The 22,043-nt window shown below is 42.7% G+C and overlaps 1 protein-coding gene across 1 annotated transcript in view; it reads left to right on the top strand.

Annotated features, from left to right (window-relative positions):
* Window positions 1–22,043, top strand: part of LOC121003406 (oocyte zinc finger protein XlCOF8.4-like) — a 60,575-nt gene that overhangs the window by 19,157 nt on the left and 19,375 nt on the right. The window contains exon 3 of the mRNA XM_040435248.1: window positions 7,987–8,148. Coding sequence (XP_040291182.1) covers window positions 7,987–8,148 — 162 coding nt within the window. The remainder of the gene's footprint in view (window positions 1–7,986; window positions 8,149–22,043) is intronic.

The following is a 22,043-nucleotide window of genomic DNA, read 5'->3' as shown; positions in this document are numbered from 1 at the left end:
ATTGTGTCTGTGTGTCCTAAATTGTTGTTTATCTGTCCTGTGTCACAGTCTTGCATCTGGTCCCCCTAGGGGAGTGTCCACCAGATGGGGACCTGCATAAATACGGGCGGGTAGCCCTCAGTAAAGAGAGATTCTGCTTCTTACCCTCAATTCGTGCTTTGACTCGTTTTGTAGAGCATCACTAATCACTAGCCCTTGTAAGAGCTCTCTGGATTTCATCTACACTTACAGGAGCATGGATGACTGCTAAAAGGAACCTAACAGCGCTCTCTAGAATACGGGAACAAGGACATCTAAGTGGTCCAACCCTCAGCCAGCCTGAGGCAACCGTAACAAGGACAGAGGGGATATGATAGAAACTTTTAAATACATAAAGGGAATCAACAAGGTAAAAGAGGAGAGAATATTTAAAAGAAGAAAAACTGCTACAAAAGGACATAGTTTTAAATTAGAGGGGCAAAGGTTTAAAAGTAATATCAGGAAGTATTACTTTACTGAGAGAGTAGTGGATGCATGGAATAGCCTTCCTGCAGAAGTGGTAGCTGCAAATACAGTGAAGGAGTTTAAGCATGCATGGCATAGGCATAAGGCCATCCTTCATATAAGATAGGGCCAAGGGCTATTCATAGTATTCAGTATATTGGGCACACTAGATGGGCCAAATGGTTCTTATCTGCCAACACATTCTATGTTTCTATGACCTAAAACTGAAAGCAGTAAAAATAAGTAAATAAAAACTGTGCCAAAGCAACCAATTTTTTGGTCACCTTACCCCATAAAGTGTAATAATGAATGATCAAAAAATGAAATGCACCCAAAAATGGTACCAATAAAAACTTCAACTTTTCCTGCAAAAATCGAGCCCCTGCACAAGACAATTGGCAGAAAAATACAAAAAATAAAAACAAAGAAAGTAGACATATTTTGATATCATTGCATCCGTAACAACCTGCTGTATACAAATAGCACTTAATCTACCCTGTCAGATGAATTTTTTGGTTACCTTGTGTAAAAAGGTACAAGGAATCATCGTGGATGATGGGTATGTGTCACCGAGGTTCCGGGCCTCGGTGGAGTAAGAGACGGTTTTTATGTCAGCAGCAGTTGCTGTTTGACACCTTGGTACTTAGCGTGGCTGTAATAGCTGATCTGGGACAGCTCTTACTGGGAGTAGTCACCCACCCAGCACTTTGACTACAGTAAGACCCGTCCCAGATCAGCTATTACAACCATGCTAAGTACCAAGGTGTCAAACAGCAGGCCGGGTTTTGCCAGGCATAAAAACCAGCCAGCACTGCCAGGTGGAGAGGATTACCTCCGTTTGACAGTGGAGCTCAGGAGGTCTGTGTGCTGGGATCTGGGGCCTCTGCTGGGCTGGAGAGCGGAGACCCGTGTGTCAGGGGAACAGGCCACCTAAAGCCTGTATTTGAACTTTCTGAGGCAGAACTGCCACCATGTTGACTTTTGTCATTAACTTGCCATTTGGTGTGAAGTAGCACCAACACTGAAAAAGTGATGTTTTGTTTTTGGCATCATGTGTGAATAAACACTGAAGTTTGAATTACTAACTTGTATTTTGCCTCTGTACTGTGCCCGCTTATCCTAACTACTAAAGCGAATCCCCACAAATGCGTGCATGAGCAGTGAGGCTGGCGTGAATGCCGAAATATTTTTTGGTTTGCATTTTTGGGCACAGTGGTATGTCATACATCAAACCAGCGTTATTACAACCCGTGTCCCACGACAAAATGGAGGCTGTTGTGAAGGCCCTCATGGAGGCTAATCTGCAGCAGCGAGAGACAAACCTGCAACAATGGGAGGCTAACAAGCAGCAGCAAGAGACCAACCAGTTGCTGCTACAACATGTGATGGCTTTGCAGACAGCAGGAGCAACCCCGAGCGTCCACGATGCCCGGAAGGCAGTCTGTGCGGTGATTCCTAAGATGACACCCGCAGATGACATCGAAACCTACCTGCTGATGTACGAGAAAATGGCCAAGGGAGAAGCTACCCAGAGACCAGTAGGCTGAGGTTGTCGCTCCGTTTCTGGCATCCGATTCCCAGCGGGTGTATTTCAACTTGCTGGACGATCAAGTGGCCGACTACCAAAAAGTGAAGGGTGAGATTTTGGCAAGACGGGGGGTGAATGTGTTGGTCCGGGCCCAGCGTGTACATCAGTGGGGGTTTAAGCCGGCTGAGCCCACGAGACCCAAGTATTATGACTTACTCCACCTTTTGCAAAAGTGGCTACAGCCTGAGGTGCTGAGTCCAATGGCTATGCTGGATAGACTATTGGCTGATATGTTCTGGAGGGCTTTACCACCCCCTCTCCAGCAATGGATCGGCCAAGTCTCTCCAGGTAATGCCCTTGAGATGGTCGACCTGGTGGAACGCTATGAGGCTACCCGGAATTTACAGGGGGGTTCTTTTGGGAGGGGGGCAGTCAAATCCCGTAAATCTCCACCCCAGACTCGGCGACTTGCGTCAACCAAACCCGCCCCGGATTTAGCCCCTATGGATCTGGCTCCGATAGTCTGCTGACGGTGTTGGGAGCCTGGCCAGGTACGAGCTGACTGTCCACATTAGGTGGAACCCATGGACATGAACTATGGGTTCCGTCAATCGTTATATGCCAGAAAGCTGTGTGCAGAGGGTACCCCAGAAACTCTAAATCACTTGTGCCAGGTGGAAGTGGGAGACACTCCAGCAGAGGCCCTGTTGGACTCAGGGAGTCTGTTGTCCCTAGTAAGGGCTCCCCTGGTACGGTCCGCTGAGTATACTAGCCGGAAAGTCGGGGTCATGTGCATTCATGGGGACTTAAAAGAATATCCCATCACCCTGGTGTCTCTAACCACGGGGGTCGGCAGGTGGACTCACGAACTGGCAGTTGCCACAAACTTACACTACGAACTTATAATAGGGAGAGACTTCTCTGGTTTCCCGACACTCTGGCCTGCTAAGAAAGTAACTGATACCCAAAATTCAGCAGATGTTGCACACCTGTGGGGTCAAAATGCTCACCAAACCCCTTAACCCATTAGGGACGGGCTCATTTTCACCTTAAAGACCAGGCCATTTTTTTTTTTTTAATCTGACCAGTGTCACTTTATGTGGTGATAACTTTTAAAACGCTTTGACTTATCCAGGCCATTCTGAGATAGTTTTTTCGTCACATATTGTACTTCATGACACTGGTAAAATGGAGTAAAAAAAATTCATTTTTATTTATAAAAAAATACCAAATTTACCAAAATTTTTATTTACCTTCCTTATATGTCTACTTCATGTCTTGATCATTTTGGGGATGCAATATTTTTTTTTGGGGACGTTACAAGGCTTTGAAGTTTAGAAGCAAATCTTGAAATTTTTCTGAAATTATTAAAAACCCACTTTTTAAGGACCAGTTCTGGTCTGAAGTCACTTTGTGAGGCTTACATAATAGAAACCACGCAAAAAGGACCCCATTCTAGAAACTACACCCCTCAAGGTATTCAAAACTGATTTTACAAACTTTGTTAACCCTTTAGGTGTTCCAGAAGAATTCATTTAAAATAGAGATACAATTTCAAAATTTCACTTTTTGGGCAGATTTTCCTTTTTAATAATTTTTTTCCAGTTACAAAACAAGGATAAACAGCCAAAAAAACCTCAATATTTATGGCTCTGATTCTGTAGTTTACAGAAACACCCCATATGTGGTCGTAAACTGCTGTACTGGCACACGGCAGGGCGCAGAAGGAAAGGAATGCCATACGGTTTTTGGAAGGCAGATTTTGCTGGACTGTTTTTTTGACACCATGTCCCATTTGAAGCCCCCCTCAAAAAAAGATGTTTTAGAGTCTCCATATTCTGAGCCATATATATATTTTTTTTTTTGGGCGATTGTCTCAGGTAGGGGCTCATTTTTTGCGGGATGAGGTGACGGTTAGATTGGTACTATTTTGGTGGCTTTTTGATCGCTTGCTGTTGTACTTTTTGAGATGTAAGGTGACAAATAAATGGTTTATTTAGCACAGTTTTTATTTTTTATTTTTCATCTGAGGGGTTAGGTCATGTGATATGTTTATAGAGCTGGTTGATACGGACGCGGCGATACCTAATATGTCTACATTTATTTTTTTTTCTATTTTTTACCTATTTTTTTTACTTCATTTGGGGGAAATGACATTTTTGTTTATTTTTACTTGAAACTTTAAATTTTTTGAGGGGAAAAATTTATTTTTTCAACTTTTTTTCACTTAATTTTTTGTCCCACTTTGGGACTTCAACTTTTGGGAGTCTATTCCCCTTTACAATGCATTCCAATACTTCTGTATTGGAATGCATTGGCTGTATGAGTAATACAGTGTGTATTACTCATACAGCTTCCTGCCTGTGAGATCTAGGGGGCTGGATCTCACAGGTTCGTCACCGGAAGGCAGCGCCGATGCCTAAGGAAGGCATCGCGCTGCCTTCCATGCCATCGGGTCCCCCTTACAGCCGCACAGGGACCCGATGGCACCTCCGACCACCCGCCGCAACTCCCGTAAAACCCGCAAACCGTAGGTCTGAATTGACACGGGGGGGGGGGGGGGTGTCTCACAGGACCCCCCCGCGCATTGTCCCTTGTTCCGATCACCGGGCGGCGGTGATCGGAACTACACATGTGTCCCCAAGAGGTTAATAAATACATTGAGGGGTGTAGATCTCAAAATGGGGTCACTTTTTGGCAATTTCATTTATAATTTCACCTCAAGCCTCTACAGTTGTCAGCACAAGATGTGTAAATCACCACGTTAGCTTTAAAATGTGCAAAGTCCTCTTTTTTACTAAGCCCTGTCAAAAGATTAGGGCCACTTGTAGGATGGTTCTAAAACCAGGAAGCACAGTGTAAGGCCTCATGCACACGGCCGTTGTGCGGCCGTTCCATACATTGGGGACCGCAATCACAGGCAACATCCGTGCAGCGGGCCGGACCCATTCAACTTTATTGGGTCCGTGGTCTGGCCGCTCCACAAAAATTTGCGGTGAGGAACAACGTAGTGCTTTCGGTGTTCCATTCCGTGACTCCGTTCCGCATCTCCGGAATTGTGGACCCCCATTCAAGTGAATGGGTCCGCATCCTTGATGCGGGGTGCACACGGGCGGTGGCTGTGGATTGCCGACACGCCGTTTGCGGGCCGCAATACGGCCACGGCTGCCCAATGGCCGTGTGCGTGAGGCCTAAAAATAAGAGGGCTTGCTTCTCACACTTGCACTCTATGGGCACAACAATTTGGGCACTGAAATGGCATATCTGTGTAGAAACTGCAATTTTCACTTTTATTATCTGCTGTGAATGCTCACTATACCCCTTGGTAAATTCTGTGAGGGTTTTGGTTTCTAAAATGGGTGTTTCTTTTCTTATTTAAAGGAAACCAGTCACTATGAAAATACTATGTAAGTTAAAGGCACCATATCATAGAGCAGGAGGAGATGAGCAGATTGATATATAGTTTTATGGAAAATTATTTAGTGTAACTTGTAATTTATTAATTTAAAGGGAACATGTTATCTTGACTTGAAGCGAGGAGGCCGCTGCCCTCTTGACTTCAAACTCTGCTGTTACATAGCGCGTGCAGGGGATTAAAGTTTGTTTTTCAAGATTTTGGTGCATCTGGCCGGAGGAAGAAAAGGATCTTTAGGAACATACTGCTGGCTATTAAGGTAATGCTGGTGGTTTGGGAGGCATTTTTTAGGTGACAGGTTCCCTTTAAATTCCTGCTCATTCTGAGCTTTGAAGTCAAGGAGGTGGTCCTATCAGTGATTGACAGCCCTCTCTGTATACACAGTCATAGAGGGAATGCTATCAATCACTGATAGGACTGCATCCTTGACTTCAAAACCCAGAATGAGTAGGTATTTAAATGAATAAAATACAGGTTATACTGAATCTTTTCTTACAAAACTATCTGCTCAGCTCCCCCTGCTGTATGACATGCTGCCTGTAGCTCAAACACCATGTTCAACATGTCAGGTTCCCTTTAACCTCAGAGTCTATGCAGTTGTTGGCCACTGCTGTGCAAATCACCGAACTAGGCCTCAAGTACACATGGTGCCCTTTCTCTCCTGAACCCTGCATTGCTCCCAAACAGTAGTTTACAGCCACATATGGAATGTTACCGTACTCAAGAGAAGATATGTGACAAGGTATGGGGTACTTTTTCTCCTGTTGCCCCTTGTAAAAATGAAAAAATCTGTTTGGAATAATTTAAGGTGTGTAGTTTCTAAAATGGGGTTATTAATGAGTGGTTTCACTTCAGAAGTGAACTGGTCCTTTAAAAGGTCAGTTTTGGACATTTTCGTAAAAATTGTTTAAAAAATTCTAAGCCTTTTAATGTCCTTAAAAAAATGTTTACAAAATGATGGGAACATAAAGTAGACAGATTAAGTGCAATGTTTCATGAAAAAAAAACATTCTCAGAATGGCTTGGATTAGTAAAAAGCATTTCAAAGTTATTACCACATAAAGTGACACATCAGATTTGCAAATTTAGGCTCTGTCAGGAAGGTGAAAAATGGCAGGGTCTGGCAGGGGTTAATACGTTTGATTTAAATAAAATGGCATAAGAAAAAAGGCAATTTAGCTAAAGTTTCTTAATTTTAAGTTTACCGATTAATGGTACTTTAAATGCAGCAATTACGCAGGTTTTTACATTTTGCTTTTACATGAATTTTTTTACGTTTTTTAATGGAATGCGAAATGTACTGGTATAGATACATTTGTTATTTTTGTGGATTTTTTAAAATAATTTTTTTAAATGTTTTTATAAATAAATTTTTTCAGTACTGTAATTTTATACCGCTGCCTGTTTATATACAGTGGATCTAGTATGCTCTAGCGCAGGCATCCTCAAACTGCGGCCCTCCAGCTGTTGCAAAACTACAACCCCCAGCATGCCCGAACAGCCTACAGGTATCAGTCTACAGCAGGGCATTGTGGGAGTTGTAGTTTTACAACAGCTGGAGGGCCGCAGTTTGAGGATGCCTGCTCTAGCGGATCTCAGCGCTGGCCTTTCTAAGGGCCCTTTTACACAGATGATCCGGCCAAGTATAGGAAACAAACTGGGATGAAGGCTTGTTCCTGATAATTGCCAATCACCCAACAAACAAGCAAAGGCTTGTTTGCAAGGTGATCGTACCTTTCAAGCGGCAGCAATATTTGGCGTTTGTCGCCAGCAGAGCGCACTGTGTAAATGCCGATGTGCTACCAATAATATGCAAACAGAATGGAGCACGTTTGTGATAAAAATCGTTTGTACCCCATTACGTTGCATCTGATGTGTGAAAAGACGGATATATATATAATTTATTGACACTCATTTGGGGCTGTAATTGCCTGTGCCAAAGGATTCTTGCACCCCTAGTTGCGAAGAGCCCCATGTATATTGCTGGTAAATCCCATTTGAATAATCAGCCTCCGATACCAAACAATTCATAATCAAGACAAATTATCATCTTTAGGGAGCATTCACGCGGGTGCATTTTCAGTCCACGTCCGATCCCTATTTTTTGTAGATCGCACGCGGACCAGTGCATTTCTATGGGGCCACAAAAAATGCAGACAGAACACAGATGTAATCCATGTGCTGTCTGCATCGTTGTGGCCGAGTTGTAAATCGTATAACATGTCCTAATCTTGTACGTTTTGCAGACAAAAATAGGCATTTTAAAAAAAATATGTGGGATGTACACGGACTGCATCCGAATTTTGCAGATCCGCGGGTGGACTCTTACCTTACGAAGTTTTTTGGTATTTCTGTCTTTTTTCCGTGTCTTTTCTCCTTTTTTAGAGATATGTTCACTATTTAATAATGTATTATCCAGTATAAGCTATATACATTTTTCACAATTTGCTTGCATGATATTATTTGGCCTCTTTTTATTCCCCTTGAATTAAAGTGAGCGTGTCCAGAGAGATTAAAGGAATGTGTAAAGATAAATCATTGTGTCTCTCTCCATACAAAGGATTACATAGTAGTGAAGACAATATCTGATGAGGATGAAGGATGGAGCAGGAACCAGATCCCCATCATGAAGCCTCCACCTGACTCACTGATGAATGAGAGAAGCAATGAGCAGAAGATCCTAGAACTCACCAGTAAGATCACTGAGCTGCTGACTGGAGAGGTGAGGGCTGCTGGGAATTTTGAGATATGATACAGTAACACAAAGTCTGGATGATGACTGGATCATGGTGTATGGAGGTAGTAAACCCAGAGGTGAAGATCTCTTATTAGGCACTGCTGCTTGTCAAAATGTTTAAAGTGAGTCTTCACCTGTTATCATCATGCATATATTTGTGACTATTCATTTGTTAATCCGTTAGTGACCCCTAATACGCCTTTTTACGGCGCTCAATAACAGGCCTTAAAATAGGCCGTTGCCTTTTTACATGAGAGTCGGGCTCCTGCTCTAATGTCTTGGATTGGCAGAAGGCCAGTCCGCGCCGTTTAGCCCTAAAATGTTGCAGTCATTAGCAACTGAAGTATCTAAGCGGTTTAGAAGAAGGGGGCTCCTCTCAGGCAACAGCACCCCGCAAATCATATTGCGGGGTGTAGATGTCCTCACATGGCAGGCGTGGGCCTAATGAAGTACAGTGCATTATAGAAACAATCAGAAGATCATTTGTCAGAGTCCCCTTGTGGGACTAATAAATGGTTAAAAGAAAACTTAAAGTTTTATTAAATAAAAAAATCTCCATGTTAAAAAATACACTTTTTTTTCATTAAAAAATGCTTTTCATTGGAAAAAAATTCAAAAATAAGATCCCATCCACACATTTGGTATCGCCTGGACTATTGACCAGCACTGTAAATTTATCCCGCATTGTGAATGCGATCAAAAAAATACAATCGCTGTAATCTTACTGACCTAGAGAATAAAGTTATCATGTTATTTATGCCAGAAAAATGAACGCCGTAAAATTTTAAATATAAAAACTCAATGACAGTATTGCATTTTTTTCCCCATTACCCCAGAAAAATTTGTACTGGAGCTGGAGGTGTGGCTGACTCCTGTTGGTCTTGCACTCCTGACTAGCCTGTCTTTCCCATAGGCTGATTTTAATTAGAGTAAGTATAAAGCTGTAGCCTGCTCTCATTGTATTTATTGGAAGACATTTGGCACCAGGAGAAGTATAGAGAGGAACCAAAAATGGTAAAAAGCAGAGTGGACCCAGCATGCATGTGGAACCTGCACGCCCTGAATTTTATGTTGGCCATTGTGGCACATAACAGGTAGTATTTATTGTTAGGTTCCCGTCTTATAGAGATCGCCTTGAAGTTTGGCAGACGGGCCCAAATAATTTTGTACAAAATGTATTTGCCAAGAATCTCAAATTTTCAAAATAAGGGTAGCATTAGCACCAGAATATTTTCTATTACTATGGCATTAGTGTACTTTATTTGGTTTGTAGAGTGCGGTTTCATTGTCTTTTTTTCTTTATGTATATGTGTACCGCAAAATGGTGCCATTAAAAACTACAACTTGTCATGCAAAAAAATAAAAACTTCATATGGACCAAAAAAAATAAAACATGAGGTAGAAGCCAATTTTCTTCATTTTAGGGGAAAAAATCCACCCCGACTCCAATTAGGCAATCAGAATAACTCCCTGGATCAACGACCTATCTCTAGTAATTATAACCTGAAATATTATTACACTCCAGAAATACATCCAGGCCCCTCTTGAACTCCTATAGTGAATTCGCCATCACCACCTCCTCAAGCTGAGAGTTCCATAGTCTCACTGCTCTTACCGTAAAGAATCCTCTTCTATGTTTGTGTACAAACCTTCTTTCCTCCAGAGGATGTCCCCTCATCACAGTCCTGGGGATAAATAGATGATGGGAGAGATCTCTGTACTGACCCCTGATATATTTATACATAGTAATTAGATCTCCCCTCAGTCGTCTTTTTTCTAAAGTGAATAACCCTAATTTTGATAATCTTTCAGGGTACTGTAGTTGCCAGATTCCAGTTATTACTTTAGTTGCCCTCCTCTGGACCCTCGCCCCTGCGTCTTATGGGGCGAATGCTGACAGTTTAACATCGCTGGACGCGATGTACGGAGCGGGGGCCGGGGGAGGGACTGGGAGGAGGAGCTGGGGGCCGGCAATAGCGGTGGGGCGGTGCGGTCACTGTACTATAGCCCCGCCCCACCGCTCCGGTATACTAATATAAAATGTATTATTGAATTAAAAGTTATTAAACATGCCCCCCTCACTCCTAATAGTACCGTATATCCTAATTTCTTCTGTATAATGCCGGCAGGCAGGACGGGCGGGCGGCAGCGTAACTCCCTGATGTCACGTGCCTGCGCCGCCTCCTTTATGAATGAAGCAGGCGGCGCAGACAAGTAACGTCACTGAGGGATGCGCCGGCCGCCCGGCCCGCCTGCCGGCATTATACAGAAGAAATTCGGATATACGGTACTATTAGGAGTGAGGGGGGGCATGTTTAATAACTTTTAATTCAATAATACATTTTATATTTGTATGCGGCGGGGGGGGGGGGGCACACGGAATCTGTGGATGGCACAGTTAAGGGGTGGGGGTCTGTGGATGGCACTGTTATGGGCTGGGGGGGCACTGTGGATGGCACTGTTATGGGGTGGGGGGTCTGTGGATGGCACATATATAACAGTGCCATCCACAGATCCCCCCCCCTGTAACAGTGCCAGCCACAGATCCCCCCTGTAACAGTGTCCGTCATCCACAGATCCCCCCCATAAGTGTCCGTCATCCACAGATCCCCCCATAAGTGTCCGTCATCCACAGATCCCCCCCATAAGTGTCCGTCATCCACAGATCCCCCCCCATAAGTGTCCGTCATCCACAGATCCCCCCATAAGTGTCCGTCATCCACAGATCCCACTATAAGTGTCCGTCATCCACAGATCCCCCCCCATAAGTGTCCGTCATCCACAGATCCCCCCATAAGTGTCCGTCATCCACAGATCCCCCCCATAAGTGTCCGTCATCCACAGATCCCACTACAAGTGTCCGTCATCCACAGATCCCCCCCCATAAGTGTCCGTCATCCACAGATCCCCCCCATAAGTGTCCGTCATCCACAGATCCCCCCCATAAGTGTCCGTCATCCACAGATCCCCCCCATAAGTGTCCGTCATCCACAGATCCCCCCCCATAAGTGTCCGTCATCCACAGATCCCCCCCATAAGTGTCCGTCATCCACAGATCCCCCCCATAAGTGTCCGTCATCCACAGATCCCCCCATAACAGTGTCCGTCATCCACAGATCCCCCCATAACAGTGTCCGTCATCCACAGATCCCCCCATACCAGTGTCCGTCATCCACAGATCCCCCCATAACAGTGTCCGTCATCCACAGATCCCCCCATAACAGTGTCCGTCATCCACAGATCCCCCCATAACAGTGTCCGTCATCCACAGATCCCCCCATAACAGTGTCCGTCATCCACAGATCCCCCCATAACAGTGTCCGTCATCCAGAGACCACCATTAGTTCCAAACCCACCAAAAGCACACCTTTTGGTTAAAAAAAATTTTTTTCTTATTTTCCTCCCCAAAAACCTAGGTGCGTCTTATGGGCCGGTGCGTCTTATAGGGCGAAAAATATGGTATATAATTGAAGAACATTTTAGGGTTAGTTTTACTCTCTTTGGCAATTAATCTCTCGGTCTTTAGTTTGGCCGCTTTTATTAGTTTTTTATATGTTCTATTTTTTTCCTTATAGTTTTTCAGTGCTTCCTCACTACCCTCTTGTTTTAGGGATTTACATGCTTTCTTTTTCTCATTTATTGCTTATTTTACAGTTCTATTTATCCACATTGGTTTCTTTTTGTTCTTTAACCTTTTATTCCCATACGGTATGTACCTTTTAAAGATATCCCAGGATGCTTTTAAAGATATCTCATTTTGTGGCTGTATTTTTTTTTTTTAGGACTTTGTCCCAGTTAGTTAGGCCTATGGCCTGTCTTAGTTGACTAAATTTAGCTTTTTTGAAGTTTGGTATTTTTGTTCCTCCCTGTAAAAACGCTCTTTTGAACGATAGTTGGAAGGTTATTATTTTATGGTCACTATTTCCCAGGTGTCCCCCAGCCTGCATGTCTGTTGTTCTGTCAGGCATATTGGTTAATTTTAAGTCCAGTATGGCCGTCCCTCTAGTCGGGTCCTGAACCAGTTGGGAGAGGTAATTGTCTTTGGTTATTGCCAAGAACCATTTTGCTTTGAGATGTACAGCTTTCAGTTTCCCAGTCTATATCTGGGTAGTTGAAGTCCCCCATAATAACCACCTCATTATGATTTGCCGCCTTGTCTATCTCGTTTAGTAGTAGATTTTCTGTGGACTCTGGTATATTAGGTGGTTTATAGTAAACTCCTATTAGTAATTTTATTATTGTTTTTAGCTCCATGTATCTCTACCCACAGTGACTCCACAAGTTCATGTCCCTCACTTATATCTTCCCGGAGTGTGGGCTTTAGACAGGACTTTACATAAAGGCAGACCCCCTCCCCCTCTCCGGTTTTGAGAATCCTTTCTTAACAGACTGTAACCTTGTACATTTACTGCCCAGTCATAGCTATCATCCAGCCATTGTGATAATCTTTCTGGGTATTGTAGTCCAGCTTTTACAGTTATTACTAGGGATGAGCAAATCGACTTGGGATGAAACATCTGAAGTCGATTTGCATAATACTTTGTTTGAATACTGTATGGAGAGAGCGCTCCGTACAGTATTAGAATGTATTGTCTCCTATGAGACTTCATTCCAAGGTAGTGCTTTTTCCTATAGTGTGCAAGCATGGCCAACATTAATCAAGCCAGCAACAGAGGCAATATGGACAATCCCAATACATTAGTAAGGGCCTGGTATTAACTTTATCTGCATAATAAATGCCATTTGCTGGACAAACTCTTTCATTACTTTACACAGTTTAGTGTCATCTTCAAAACTTTAATATTTTACTGTGCAAGCCTTCTACAAGATCATTAATAAATATGTCACGCCCGTGTGTGGGAGGGAGACACCACACTGGACGAAGAAGGAGAGGGAACAAGGAACAAGGCCAGAGAGCAAGGGAAGACAGAAGGACACCTCCTAGTCAAATCCCTAGTCACAGTCCTGACTGGCTATCAGTATGAACAGACCCCAAAGGTAGGTTAGTTCATACGCGGAATACCTAGAGTCCTAATTCACCCTATAAGACCCTGGCGATAGTGATAGGACTGAGACTACCTGTTCCTCCAGAAAGGAAGAACGACCAGGAGTCTCCCTCAGGCCTACAGTCGTGGCCAAAAGTTTTGAGAATGACACAAATATTAGTTTTCACAAAGTTTGCTGCTAAACTGCTTTTAGATCTTTGTTTCAGTTGTTTCTGTGATGTAGTGAAATATAATTACACGCACTTCATACGTTTCAAAGGCTTTTATCGACAATTACATGACATTTATGCAAAGAGTCAGTATTTGCAGTGTTGGCCCTTCTTTTTCAGGACCTCTGCAATTCGACTGGGCATGCTCTCAATCAACTTCTGGGCCAATTCCTGACTGATAGCAACCCATTCTTTCATAATCACTTCTTGGAGTTTGTCAGAATTAGTGGGTTTTTGTTTGTCCACCCGCCTCTTGAGGATTGACCACAAGTTCTCAATGGGATTAAGATCTGGGGAGTTTCCAGGCCATGGACCCAAAATCTCAACGTTTTGGTCCCTGAGCCACTTAGTTATCACTTTTGCCTTATAGCTCCATCGTGCTGGAAAATGCATTGTTCTTCACCAAACTGTTGTTGGATTGTTGGAAGAAGTTGCTGTTGGAGGGTGTTTTGGTACCATTCTTTATTCATGGCTGTGTTTTTGGGCAAAATTATGAGTGAGCCCACTCCCTTGGTGGAGAAGCAACCCCACACATGAATGGTCTCAGGGTGCTTTACTGTTGGCATGACACAGGACTGATGGTAGCGCTCACCTTTTCTTCTCCGGACAAGCCTTTTTCCAGATGCCCCAAACAATCGGAAAGAGGCTTCATCGGAGAATATGACTTTGCCCCAGTCCTGAGCAGTCCATTCACCATACTTTCTGCAGAAGATCAATCTGTCCCTGATGTTTTTTTTGGAGAGAAGTGGCTTCTTTGCTGCCCTTCTTGACACCAGGCCATCTTCCAAAAGTCTTCGCCTCACTGTGCGTGCAGATGCGCTCACACCTGCCTGCTGCCATTCCTGAGCAAGCTCTGCACTGGTGGCACTCCGATCCCGCAGCTGAATCCTCTTTAGGAGACTATCCTGGCGCTTGCTGGACTTTCTTGGACGCCCTGAAGCCTTCTTAACAAGAATTTAACCTCTTTCCTTGAAGTTCTTGATGATCCTATAAATTGTTGACTGAGGTGCAATCTTAGTAGCCATAATATCCTTGCCTGTGAATCCATTTTTATGCAACGCAATGATGGCTGCACGCGTTTCTTTGCAGGTCACTATGGTTAACAATGGAAGAACAATGATTTCAAGCATCACCCTTCTTTTAACATGTCAAGTCTGCCATTTTAATCCAATCAGCCTGACATAATGATCTCCAGCCTTGTGCTCGTCAACATTCTCACCTGAGTTAACAAGACGATTACTGAAATGATCTCAGCAGGTCCTTTAATGACAGCAATGAAATGCAGTGGAAAGTTTTTGGGGGGATTAAGTTCATTTTCATGGCAAAGAAGGACTATGCAATTCATCTGATCACTCTTCATAATATTCTGGAGTATATGCAAATTGCTATTATAAAAACTTTCCAACTTCCAATATTTATGTAATTCTCAAAACTTTTGGCCACGACTGTACAACAAAGGGCAGGGGAAAAACAACACACAGATAAAACCAAACAAAATGCAAAAGGAAAGGGAAGCACTTAATTTTCCAGTAGCTATGGCAGCAACAGGAACTTAGCCGAGAACCGAACACCAGCAGACCACAGATGCCACTGAAGCTATAAACAGCACAGCAATATCGGGTAAGCAACTATAAATAAGGAAAGTTAAATGACCACAATAGCAACACCTGCAGGTTAGATGTGTGGCCATTATCAGAAACAACTCAGACGTCTATTGATCCACAAGGAAACCTGTCAGATCAAAGCACGTGTTGCCAGTCTCACAGATCTTCTGTCACCCACTGTCACGGGGATGTCCGTATGTCTTGGTACTTCCGTGACAATATATTGAAGAGAATAGAGCACAATACTGACCCCTGTGGTCAGGGTGGATTTCATTTAAATCAAACCGATTTAAATCACGATTTAAATCACTAGTCAGTAAGGCTTGATTTAAATCATAGTTTTTTACATAAAGATTCATATTTGGACAATTTTTCTGTTGTACTTAGGAAGGAGAAAAATAATCATTACCTTAATAATAACAATTTAAATAGGATTTATTCAACTGAAACAATAACATTACAGCATGTTATTTGCTTAAACATCCATGTTTGTTAACTAATTTGGCTAAAGAAAATATATATATTTTAAGAAACTTAGACTGTCAGCCCAGCCTACACAAGAAAAGCCTAATAATGTCCTCTGTAGCTCACTCATCATCATCTTCTTCTTTGTTCATAATCCGGAAAAGAAAAACAAGCTTTCCTGCTTTATCAGAAACAATCAGAAAAATATTGTTTATATTCTATTCACTGAACTTTAAACTTAGCACTGAAGGGGTTGATTCTGTATTTATAGGTTTGTAGAAGTTAGGATTAAGATCTTTTTTTCAACTCTTTTCATGTTATAAATTCAGTTTTGAGAACTCCAAAATTAAACCAAGCATCTGTGATAATATCTTGTAGGCAGAGAAACTGCCCAGTAATCTTACAAAAACCGCTGGAAGAGCATGACATTGTGAATGGATTAATGGAATTTAACAAAAAATTAAACATATACAGCCTTATTCTACATAATTAAAAAAGTAATCTTTATTTCATAATGAAATAACCTTTGGATGGTAATATATTTTCCTCAAAAAGCATTTTATATAAAAAAATCAGATTTAAATAAAAAAAATCTGATTTTTTTCGATTTAAAAAAAAAAAATCATTGATTTTTATCCACCCTGCCTGTGGTACCTTACTAGTGACAGTGCCCAATCTGAGTGTGTACCGTTAATAACCACCCTCTGTTTTCTATCACTCAGCCAGTTACTTACCCCCATATTTTCTCCTAGTCCGAGCATTCTCATTTTATATACTAACCTTTTATGTGGTACAGTGTCAAATGCTTTGGAGAAGTCAAGATATACGACATCTATTGACTCACCCCATATATTAATAGTACAGGTTAATATAAGAAACTCTGTTATATATCTTATCAGAGAAAATGTAGCTTTCTCCTTCTAGAAGCTCATTCCTCCTCCTCACCTCTCAATAGTTTTTCATTGGCAGCATGTGTGCATGCGTGTGTCTCTTTCTCTGTACCCCCCCCCCCCCCTTATTCATATGCTTCTATGGGCAACATGTAATCTGATCCTTCAATACTTCAGTGAGCTGACAGACCGTGTCATCTCTCCACACAGATTTAGTTGAGAATGTTATTTTTTTCTTTGGGGGAGGCATTAGTGATATTAAACTGTACTAATAAGGTATGCAATGTTTGTTGAAAGGTTAGTGACTACTTAAATTATTTATTATATTATTAGATATGAAATTGTACTCCCCTCATACGACTGTCATTACATAAAATTATATCCAGGACTTGTAATGGGAAAGCTAACATGTTCATACAAACCTCCTGGTTATGATGAGGGGAGACAGTAGTCAATGTCAAAGGGGAGTCCTTTCACAGTCTTAGGCCTGTTTCACACGAGCATGACGGATTGGCTCCGGATGAGTTCAGGGTGCGTTCAGTGAAACTTGCACTATTTTGCAAGCAAGTTCAGTTAGTTTTGTCTGAGATTGCGTTCATTTTTTTCCACGCGGGTGCAATGCGTTTTGATGCGTTTTTCATGCGCATGATAAAAAACTAAAGGTTTACAAACAACATCTCCTCGCAACCATCAGTGAAAAATGCATTGCATCCACACTTGCTTGCGGATGCAATGTGTTTTTCACTGAAGCCCCATTCACTTCTATGGGGCCGGGGCTGCGTGAAAAACGTAGACTATAGAACATGCTGCGTTTTTCACGCAATGCAGAACTGATGCATGAAAAAAAACGCTCATTTACACAGACCTATTGAAATGAATGGGTCAGGATTCAGTGCGGGTGCTATGCGTTCACGTCACGCATTGCACCCGTGCAGAAAACTCGCTCGTGTGAAAGGGGCCTTACTCTTCTGACTCTGTCGGCACTGATTAAACAGTGTCAGAGTATGCAGGGACAACTGATTGGTCATTCAGGATGGTATACACCTTGAGAGTGTTTCTGGTTGACCCTTGGGGTACAGACATAACTTTGAGAAAAAACTTATCACAAAAGTCTTCTCCGCAAACTTCTGTGCATGAAGAAGACACATTACAGCATATATGAAAATAGGCAGCCAAACACAGGAAGAAGGGTGGATCTGATTACCTGAGCTGAGGGACAAACTTCAGCAAGCAAACACACTGCAATAACAGCAAATAGAAATATAAAACCATGAGAAATGGGACATGACAATAAGTGTGTGCTGCGTATTCCTCAGTATTTATAACCGATGGGGCTCCCTCAGTCAGCAGCCGCGGATGAGGCGACCCAGGGAAGCGTAAACCTGGTGACAGCTTCCCTTTACGGTCAGGGGGTGTTTGCGGAATCACATAGCCCTAACAATGCCTGTTCTCCAGAATACGGTGATTTATCCTACATATTAAATTTCCACATTCCTCTTCTTGGCTTGGGCCCAGCTACCCTAAAATTGAGATTTCAACATTAAAGGGGTTGTCTCACTTCAACAAATGTCATGTAGACAAAGTTCATTTCCAGGGGTTATGACCACTCTGCAACCCAGCGGCAGTGGTCGTGCTTGCACACTACAGGAAAAGCAATGGCCTCTCTGGTGGCCGGGATTGTGGGACTAAGTGTAGGCACACATGCCAGAAGGCCACCTCATATAAATGATAAAGTATTGAGGCACTCAGGTTAAGGTTTTGCAATTAAAGTATAGCTTTATTTCACATTATCTGCACCATCCATTTGCCCAGTGGTACATATCAATAACAGAATATTTCTGACCGGACGTTTCGGTCACGATGGACCTTCATCAGCGGTCACATTATCTGTGAGGTGAGTAGAGGCATTCCTAGGGCGCTGGATGCATATACTCACTGCAGCAGTGGTCATAACCCCTGGAAACAAGCAATGTATAATGCAATTGAAAAATGAATCAAGCCAGGAAAGGAAGCAATATGGACAATCACAATACATTAGTAAGTGCCTTGTATTAACTTTCTCTACATTATGAATGATGTTTGCTGTTTACTGACAACTGCCTTAAAGGGGTTCTACAGTTTGTTTTAACTGATGATCTATCCTCTGGATAGATCATCAGCATCTGACCGGCGGGGGTCCCGGGTGTCAGCTGTTTGAGAAGGCAGCGGCGCTCCAGCAGCGCCGCAGCCTTCTCACTGTTTACCGCTGGCCCAGTGACGTCACGACTAGTATCAACTGGCCTGGGCGGGGCTAAGCTCCATTCAGGTGAATACAGCTTAGCCCCGCCCAGGCCAATTGATACTAGTCGTGACTTCACTGGGCCAGCGGTAAACAGTAAGAAGGACGCAGCGCTGCTGGAGTGCCGCTGCTTTCTCAAACAGCTGATCGGCGGAACTGCAGAACCCCTTTAAGTCAGCAGTGTCACAAGTGCTGCTAATGTTTTTGTAATACTTCTATTATTGTAACCTAGTTGTCTGCAGATCATGTATTGGCCAGTCTGGTCAAGGTTTAGGGGGATAGTACTCGCACTTACTCATTTAGTGAAATTGTCTTTCTGTTCTCTTAACCCACTGACAGTATTTCTTCAAACTTTTGGTACTTCATTAGAAATGACCAACACCTTTGGTCTGTGTTAACCACCTCAGCCCCCCTAGCTTAAACCCCCCTAATGACCAGACCACTTTTTACAATTCTGCACTACACTACTTTCACGGTTTATTGCTCGGTCATACAACTTACCACCCAAATGAATTTTACCTCCTTTTCTTCTCACTAATAGAGCTTTCATTTGGTGGTATTTCATTGCTGCTGACATTTTAAATTTTTTTGATATTAATCCAAATTGACCGAAATTTTTGCAAAAAAAAGAAAATTTTCACTTTCTGTTGTAAAATTTTTCAAATAAAACTACATTTCTATATACATTTTTCTCAAAATGTATTGTTCTACATGTCTTTGATAAAAAAAAATGCAATAATTGTATATTTATTGGTTTGGGTAAAAGTTATAGCGTTTACAAACTATGGTGCAAAAAAATAAATTTACGCACTTTGACTTTCTGAGCACCTGTCATTTTTCCTGAGGTTCTACAATGCCCAGACAGTAGAAACACCCCACAAATAACCCCATTTCGGAAATTAGACACCATAAGGTATTCGCTGATGGGCATAGTGAGTTCATGGAAGTTTTTATTTTTTGTCACAAGTTAGCGGAAATTGAATTATTTTTTTTTTTCTTACAAAGTCTCATATTCCACTAACTTGTGACAAAAAATAAAATTTTACATGAACTCGCCATGCCCCTCACGAAATACCTTGGGGTGTCTTCTTTCCAAAATGGGGTCACTTGTGGGGTATTTATACTGCCCTGGCATTTTAGGGGCCCTAAAGCGTGAGAAGTAGTTTGGAATCCAAATGCGTAAAAAATGCCCTGTGAAATCCTAAAAGTACTCATTAAAATTTGGGCGCCTTTGCGCACCTAGGCTGCAAAAAAGTGTCACACATGTGGTATCTCCGTACTCAGAAGAAGTAGGGCAATGTGTTTTGGGGTGTTTTTTTGGAAAGAAGACACCCCGAGGTATTCCGTGAGGGGCATGGCGAGTTCCTAGAATATTATTATTTTTTTGGCACAAGTTAGCGGAAAATGATTATTTTTTTTTTTTTATCACAAAGTCTCCCTTTTCCGCTAACTTGGGACAAAAAGTTCAATCTTTCATGGACTCAATATGCCCCTCAGCGAATACCTTGGGGTGTCTTCTTTCCAAAATGGGGTCATTTGTGGGGTGTTTGTACTGCCCTGGCATTTGAGGGTCTCCACAATCATTGTATGGCCAGCATTAGGAGTTTCTGCTATTCTCGTTATATTGAGCATACGGGTAATGAGATTTTTTTTTCCGTTCAGCCTCTGGGCTGAAAGAAAAAATGAACGGCACAGATTTCTTCATTCGCATCGATCAATGTGGATGAAAAAAATCTCTGCCAAAAAATGTGCAAAAAAAAAAGAAGAGGGGAAAGGCGTCTGCCAGGACATAGGAGCTCCGCCCAACATCCAAACCCACTCAGCCCGTATGCCCTGGCAAACCCGATTTCTCCATTCACATCAATCGATGTGGATGAATAAATCATTGCCCGAATTTTTTATTATTATTTTTTTATATACAAAGTGTTTGCCAAAGCATATGAACACCGCCCCTCAGCTCATAAGCTTCGGCAAACGTATCTTTTTTACTGCAGAGGAGAAATCTCGTCTTGCAGTGCCACATACACTGACTTTTGTGTAATCTGACAGCAGCGCAATGCTTCTGTCAGAATGCACATCAGTGCTGCAGCTGGTTGATCGCTTGGTCCACCTAGAAGGTAAAAAAAAAAAAAAACAGGCAGCAACGCAATAAATTTATTAACATTAACTTTATATAACATTTGAAACAGAACATTAACTTTTATAAACTTTATTGAACTTTTCTAACATTAACTTTTTTGCTTACCTGTGATTTATTTTTATTTTTTTTTACCTTTAGAGGACAAACCTCTCCTTCCCCATGGGACAATGTGCAAAGCGCAAATCGCCCAGAGATGTGGCGAAGTACATTATGCACTTTGTCCCAGGTGAAAGGAGAGGTTTGCAGCAGCTCTGTGTGAAAGGGCCCTGTCCTGTGTCACGCAATCCCTATACTAAGTGTACCTGTGTGTGGTACTTCCGGAAACACTCCCCTAAGCATAGGCAGTCAGGACAGAAATAGCGGGTGTCACGCCTTATTCCACTCCTGCTACAGACACAACATCTTTTTCGGGGTGACGCTTGGTTTGAGGTACCAGCAACAACATTGGGAAAATGTCGCTCGTGTAGACGGCTCACTACATTGGTGGTTGGGGCCACGGAACCTCCTGGATACAGGAGGTTCTCAATGATCTCTTCCTGAAATTTGAGGAAGGATCTTGTTCTCCCAGCCTTACTGTAGAGAACAAAACTATTGTACATAGCCAATTGAATTAGGTATACAGACACCTTCTTATACCAGCGTCTGGTTCTGCGGGAGAGTAAATAAGGAGCCAACATCTGGTCATTGAAGTCCACCCCTCCCATGAGCAAATTATAGTCGTGGACCGAGAGGGGCTTTTCAATGACACTGGTTGCCCGTTCAATTTGGATTGTCGTGTCTGCGTGAATGGAGGAGAGCATGTAAACGTCACGCTTGTCTCTCCATTTCACCGCGAGCAGTTCTTCGTTACACAAGGCAGCCCTCTCCCCCCTTGCAAGACGGGTGGTAACGAGCCATTGGGGGAAGCCCCGGCAACTAGGTCGCGCGGTGCCACAGCAGCCAATCTGTTCTAGAAACAAATGCCTGAAGAGGGGCAGAGGTGTAGAAATTGTCCACATAAAGGTGGTACCCCTTGCCAAATAAGGGTGACACCAAGTCCCAGACTGTCTTCCCACTGCTCCCCAGGTAGTCAGGGCAACCGACCGGCTCCAAGGTCTGATCTTTACCCTCATGGCCCTTTCACAGAGCTTATACAATTTGGCCCCATAGTGTATCAGGGACTCGTCTATGCAGATGTTTTTCTCAGGGGTATACAAATCTGCAAATTTGGTGTTAAAGTGGTCTATGAGGGGCCGAATGTTGATGAGCTGGTCAAAAGCTGGGTGGACCAATATGACCGCAATTCATG

The sequence above is a fragment of the Bufo bufo genome, chromosome 6 (genome assembly GCF_905171765.1).
Source record: "Bufo bufo chromosome 6, aBufBuf1.1, whole genome shotgun sequence".
NCBI lineage: Eukaryota > Metazoa > Chordata > Amphibia > Anura > Bufonidae > Bufo > Bufo bufo.
Note: the sequence above shows the minus strand (reverse complement) of the source record. Positions and strands in the feature narration are given on the sequence as shown.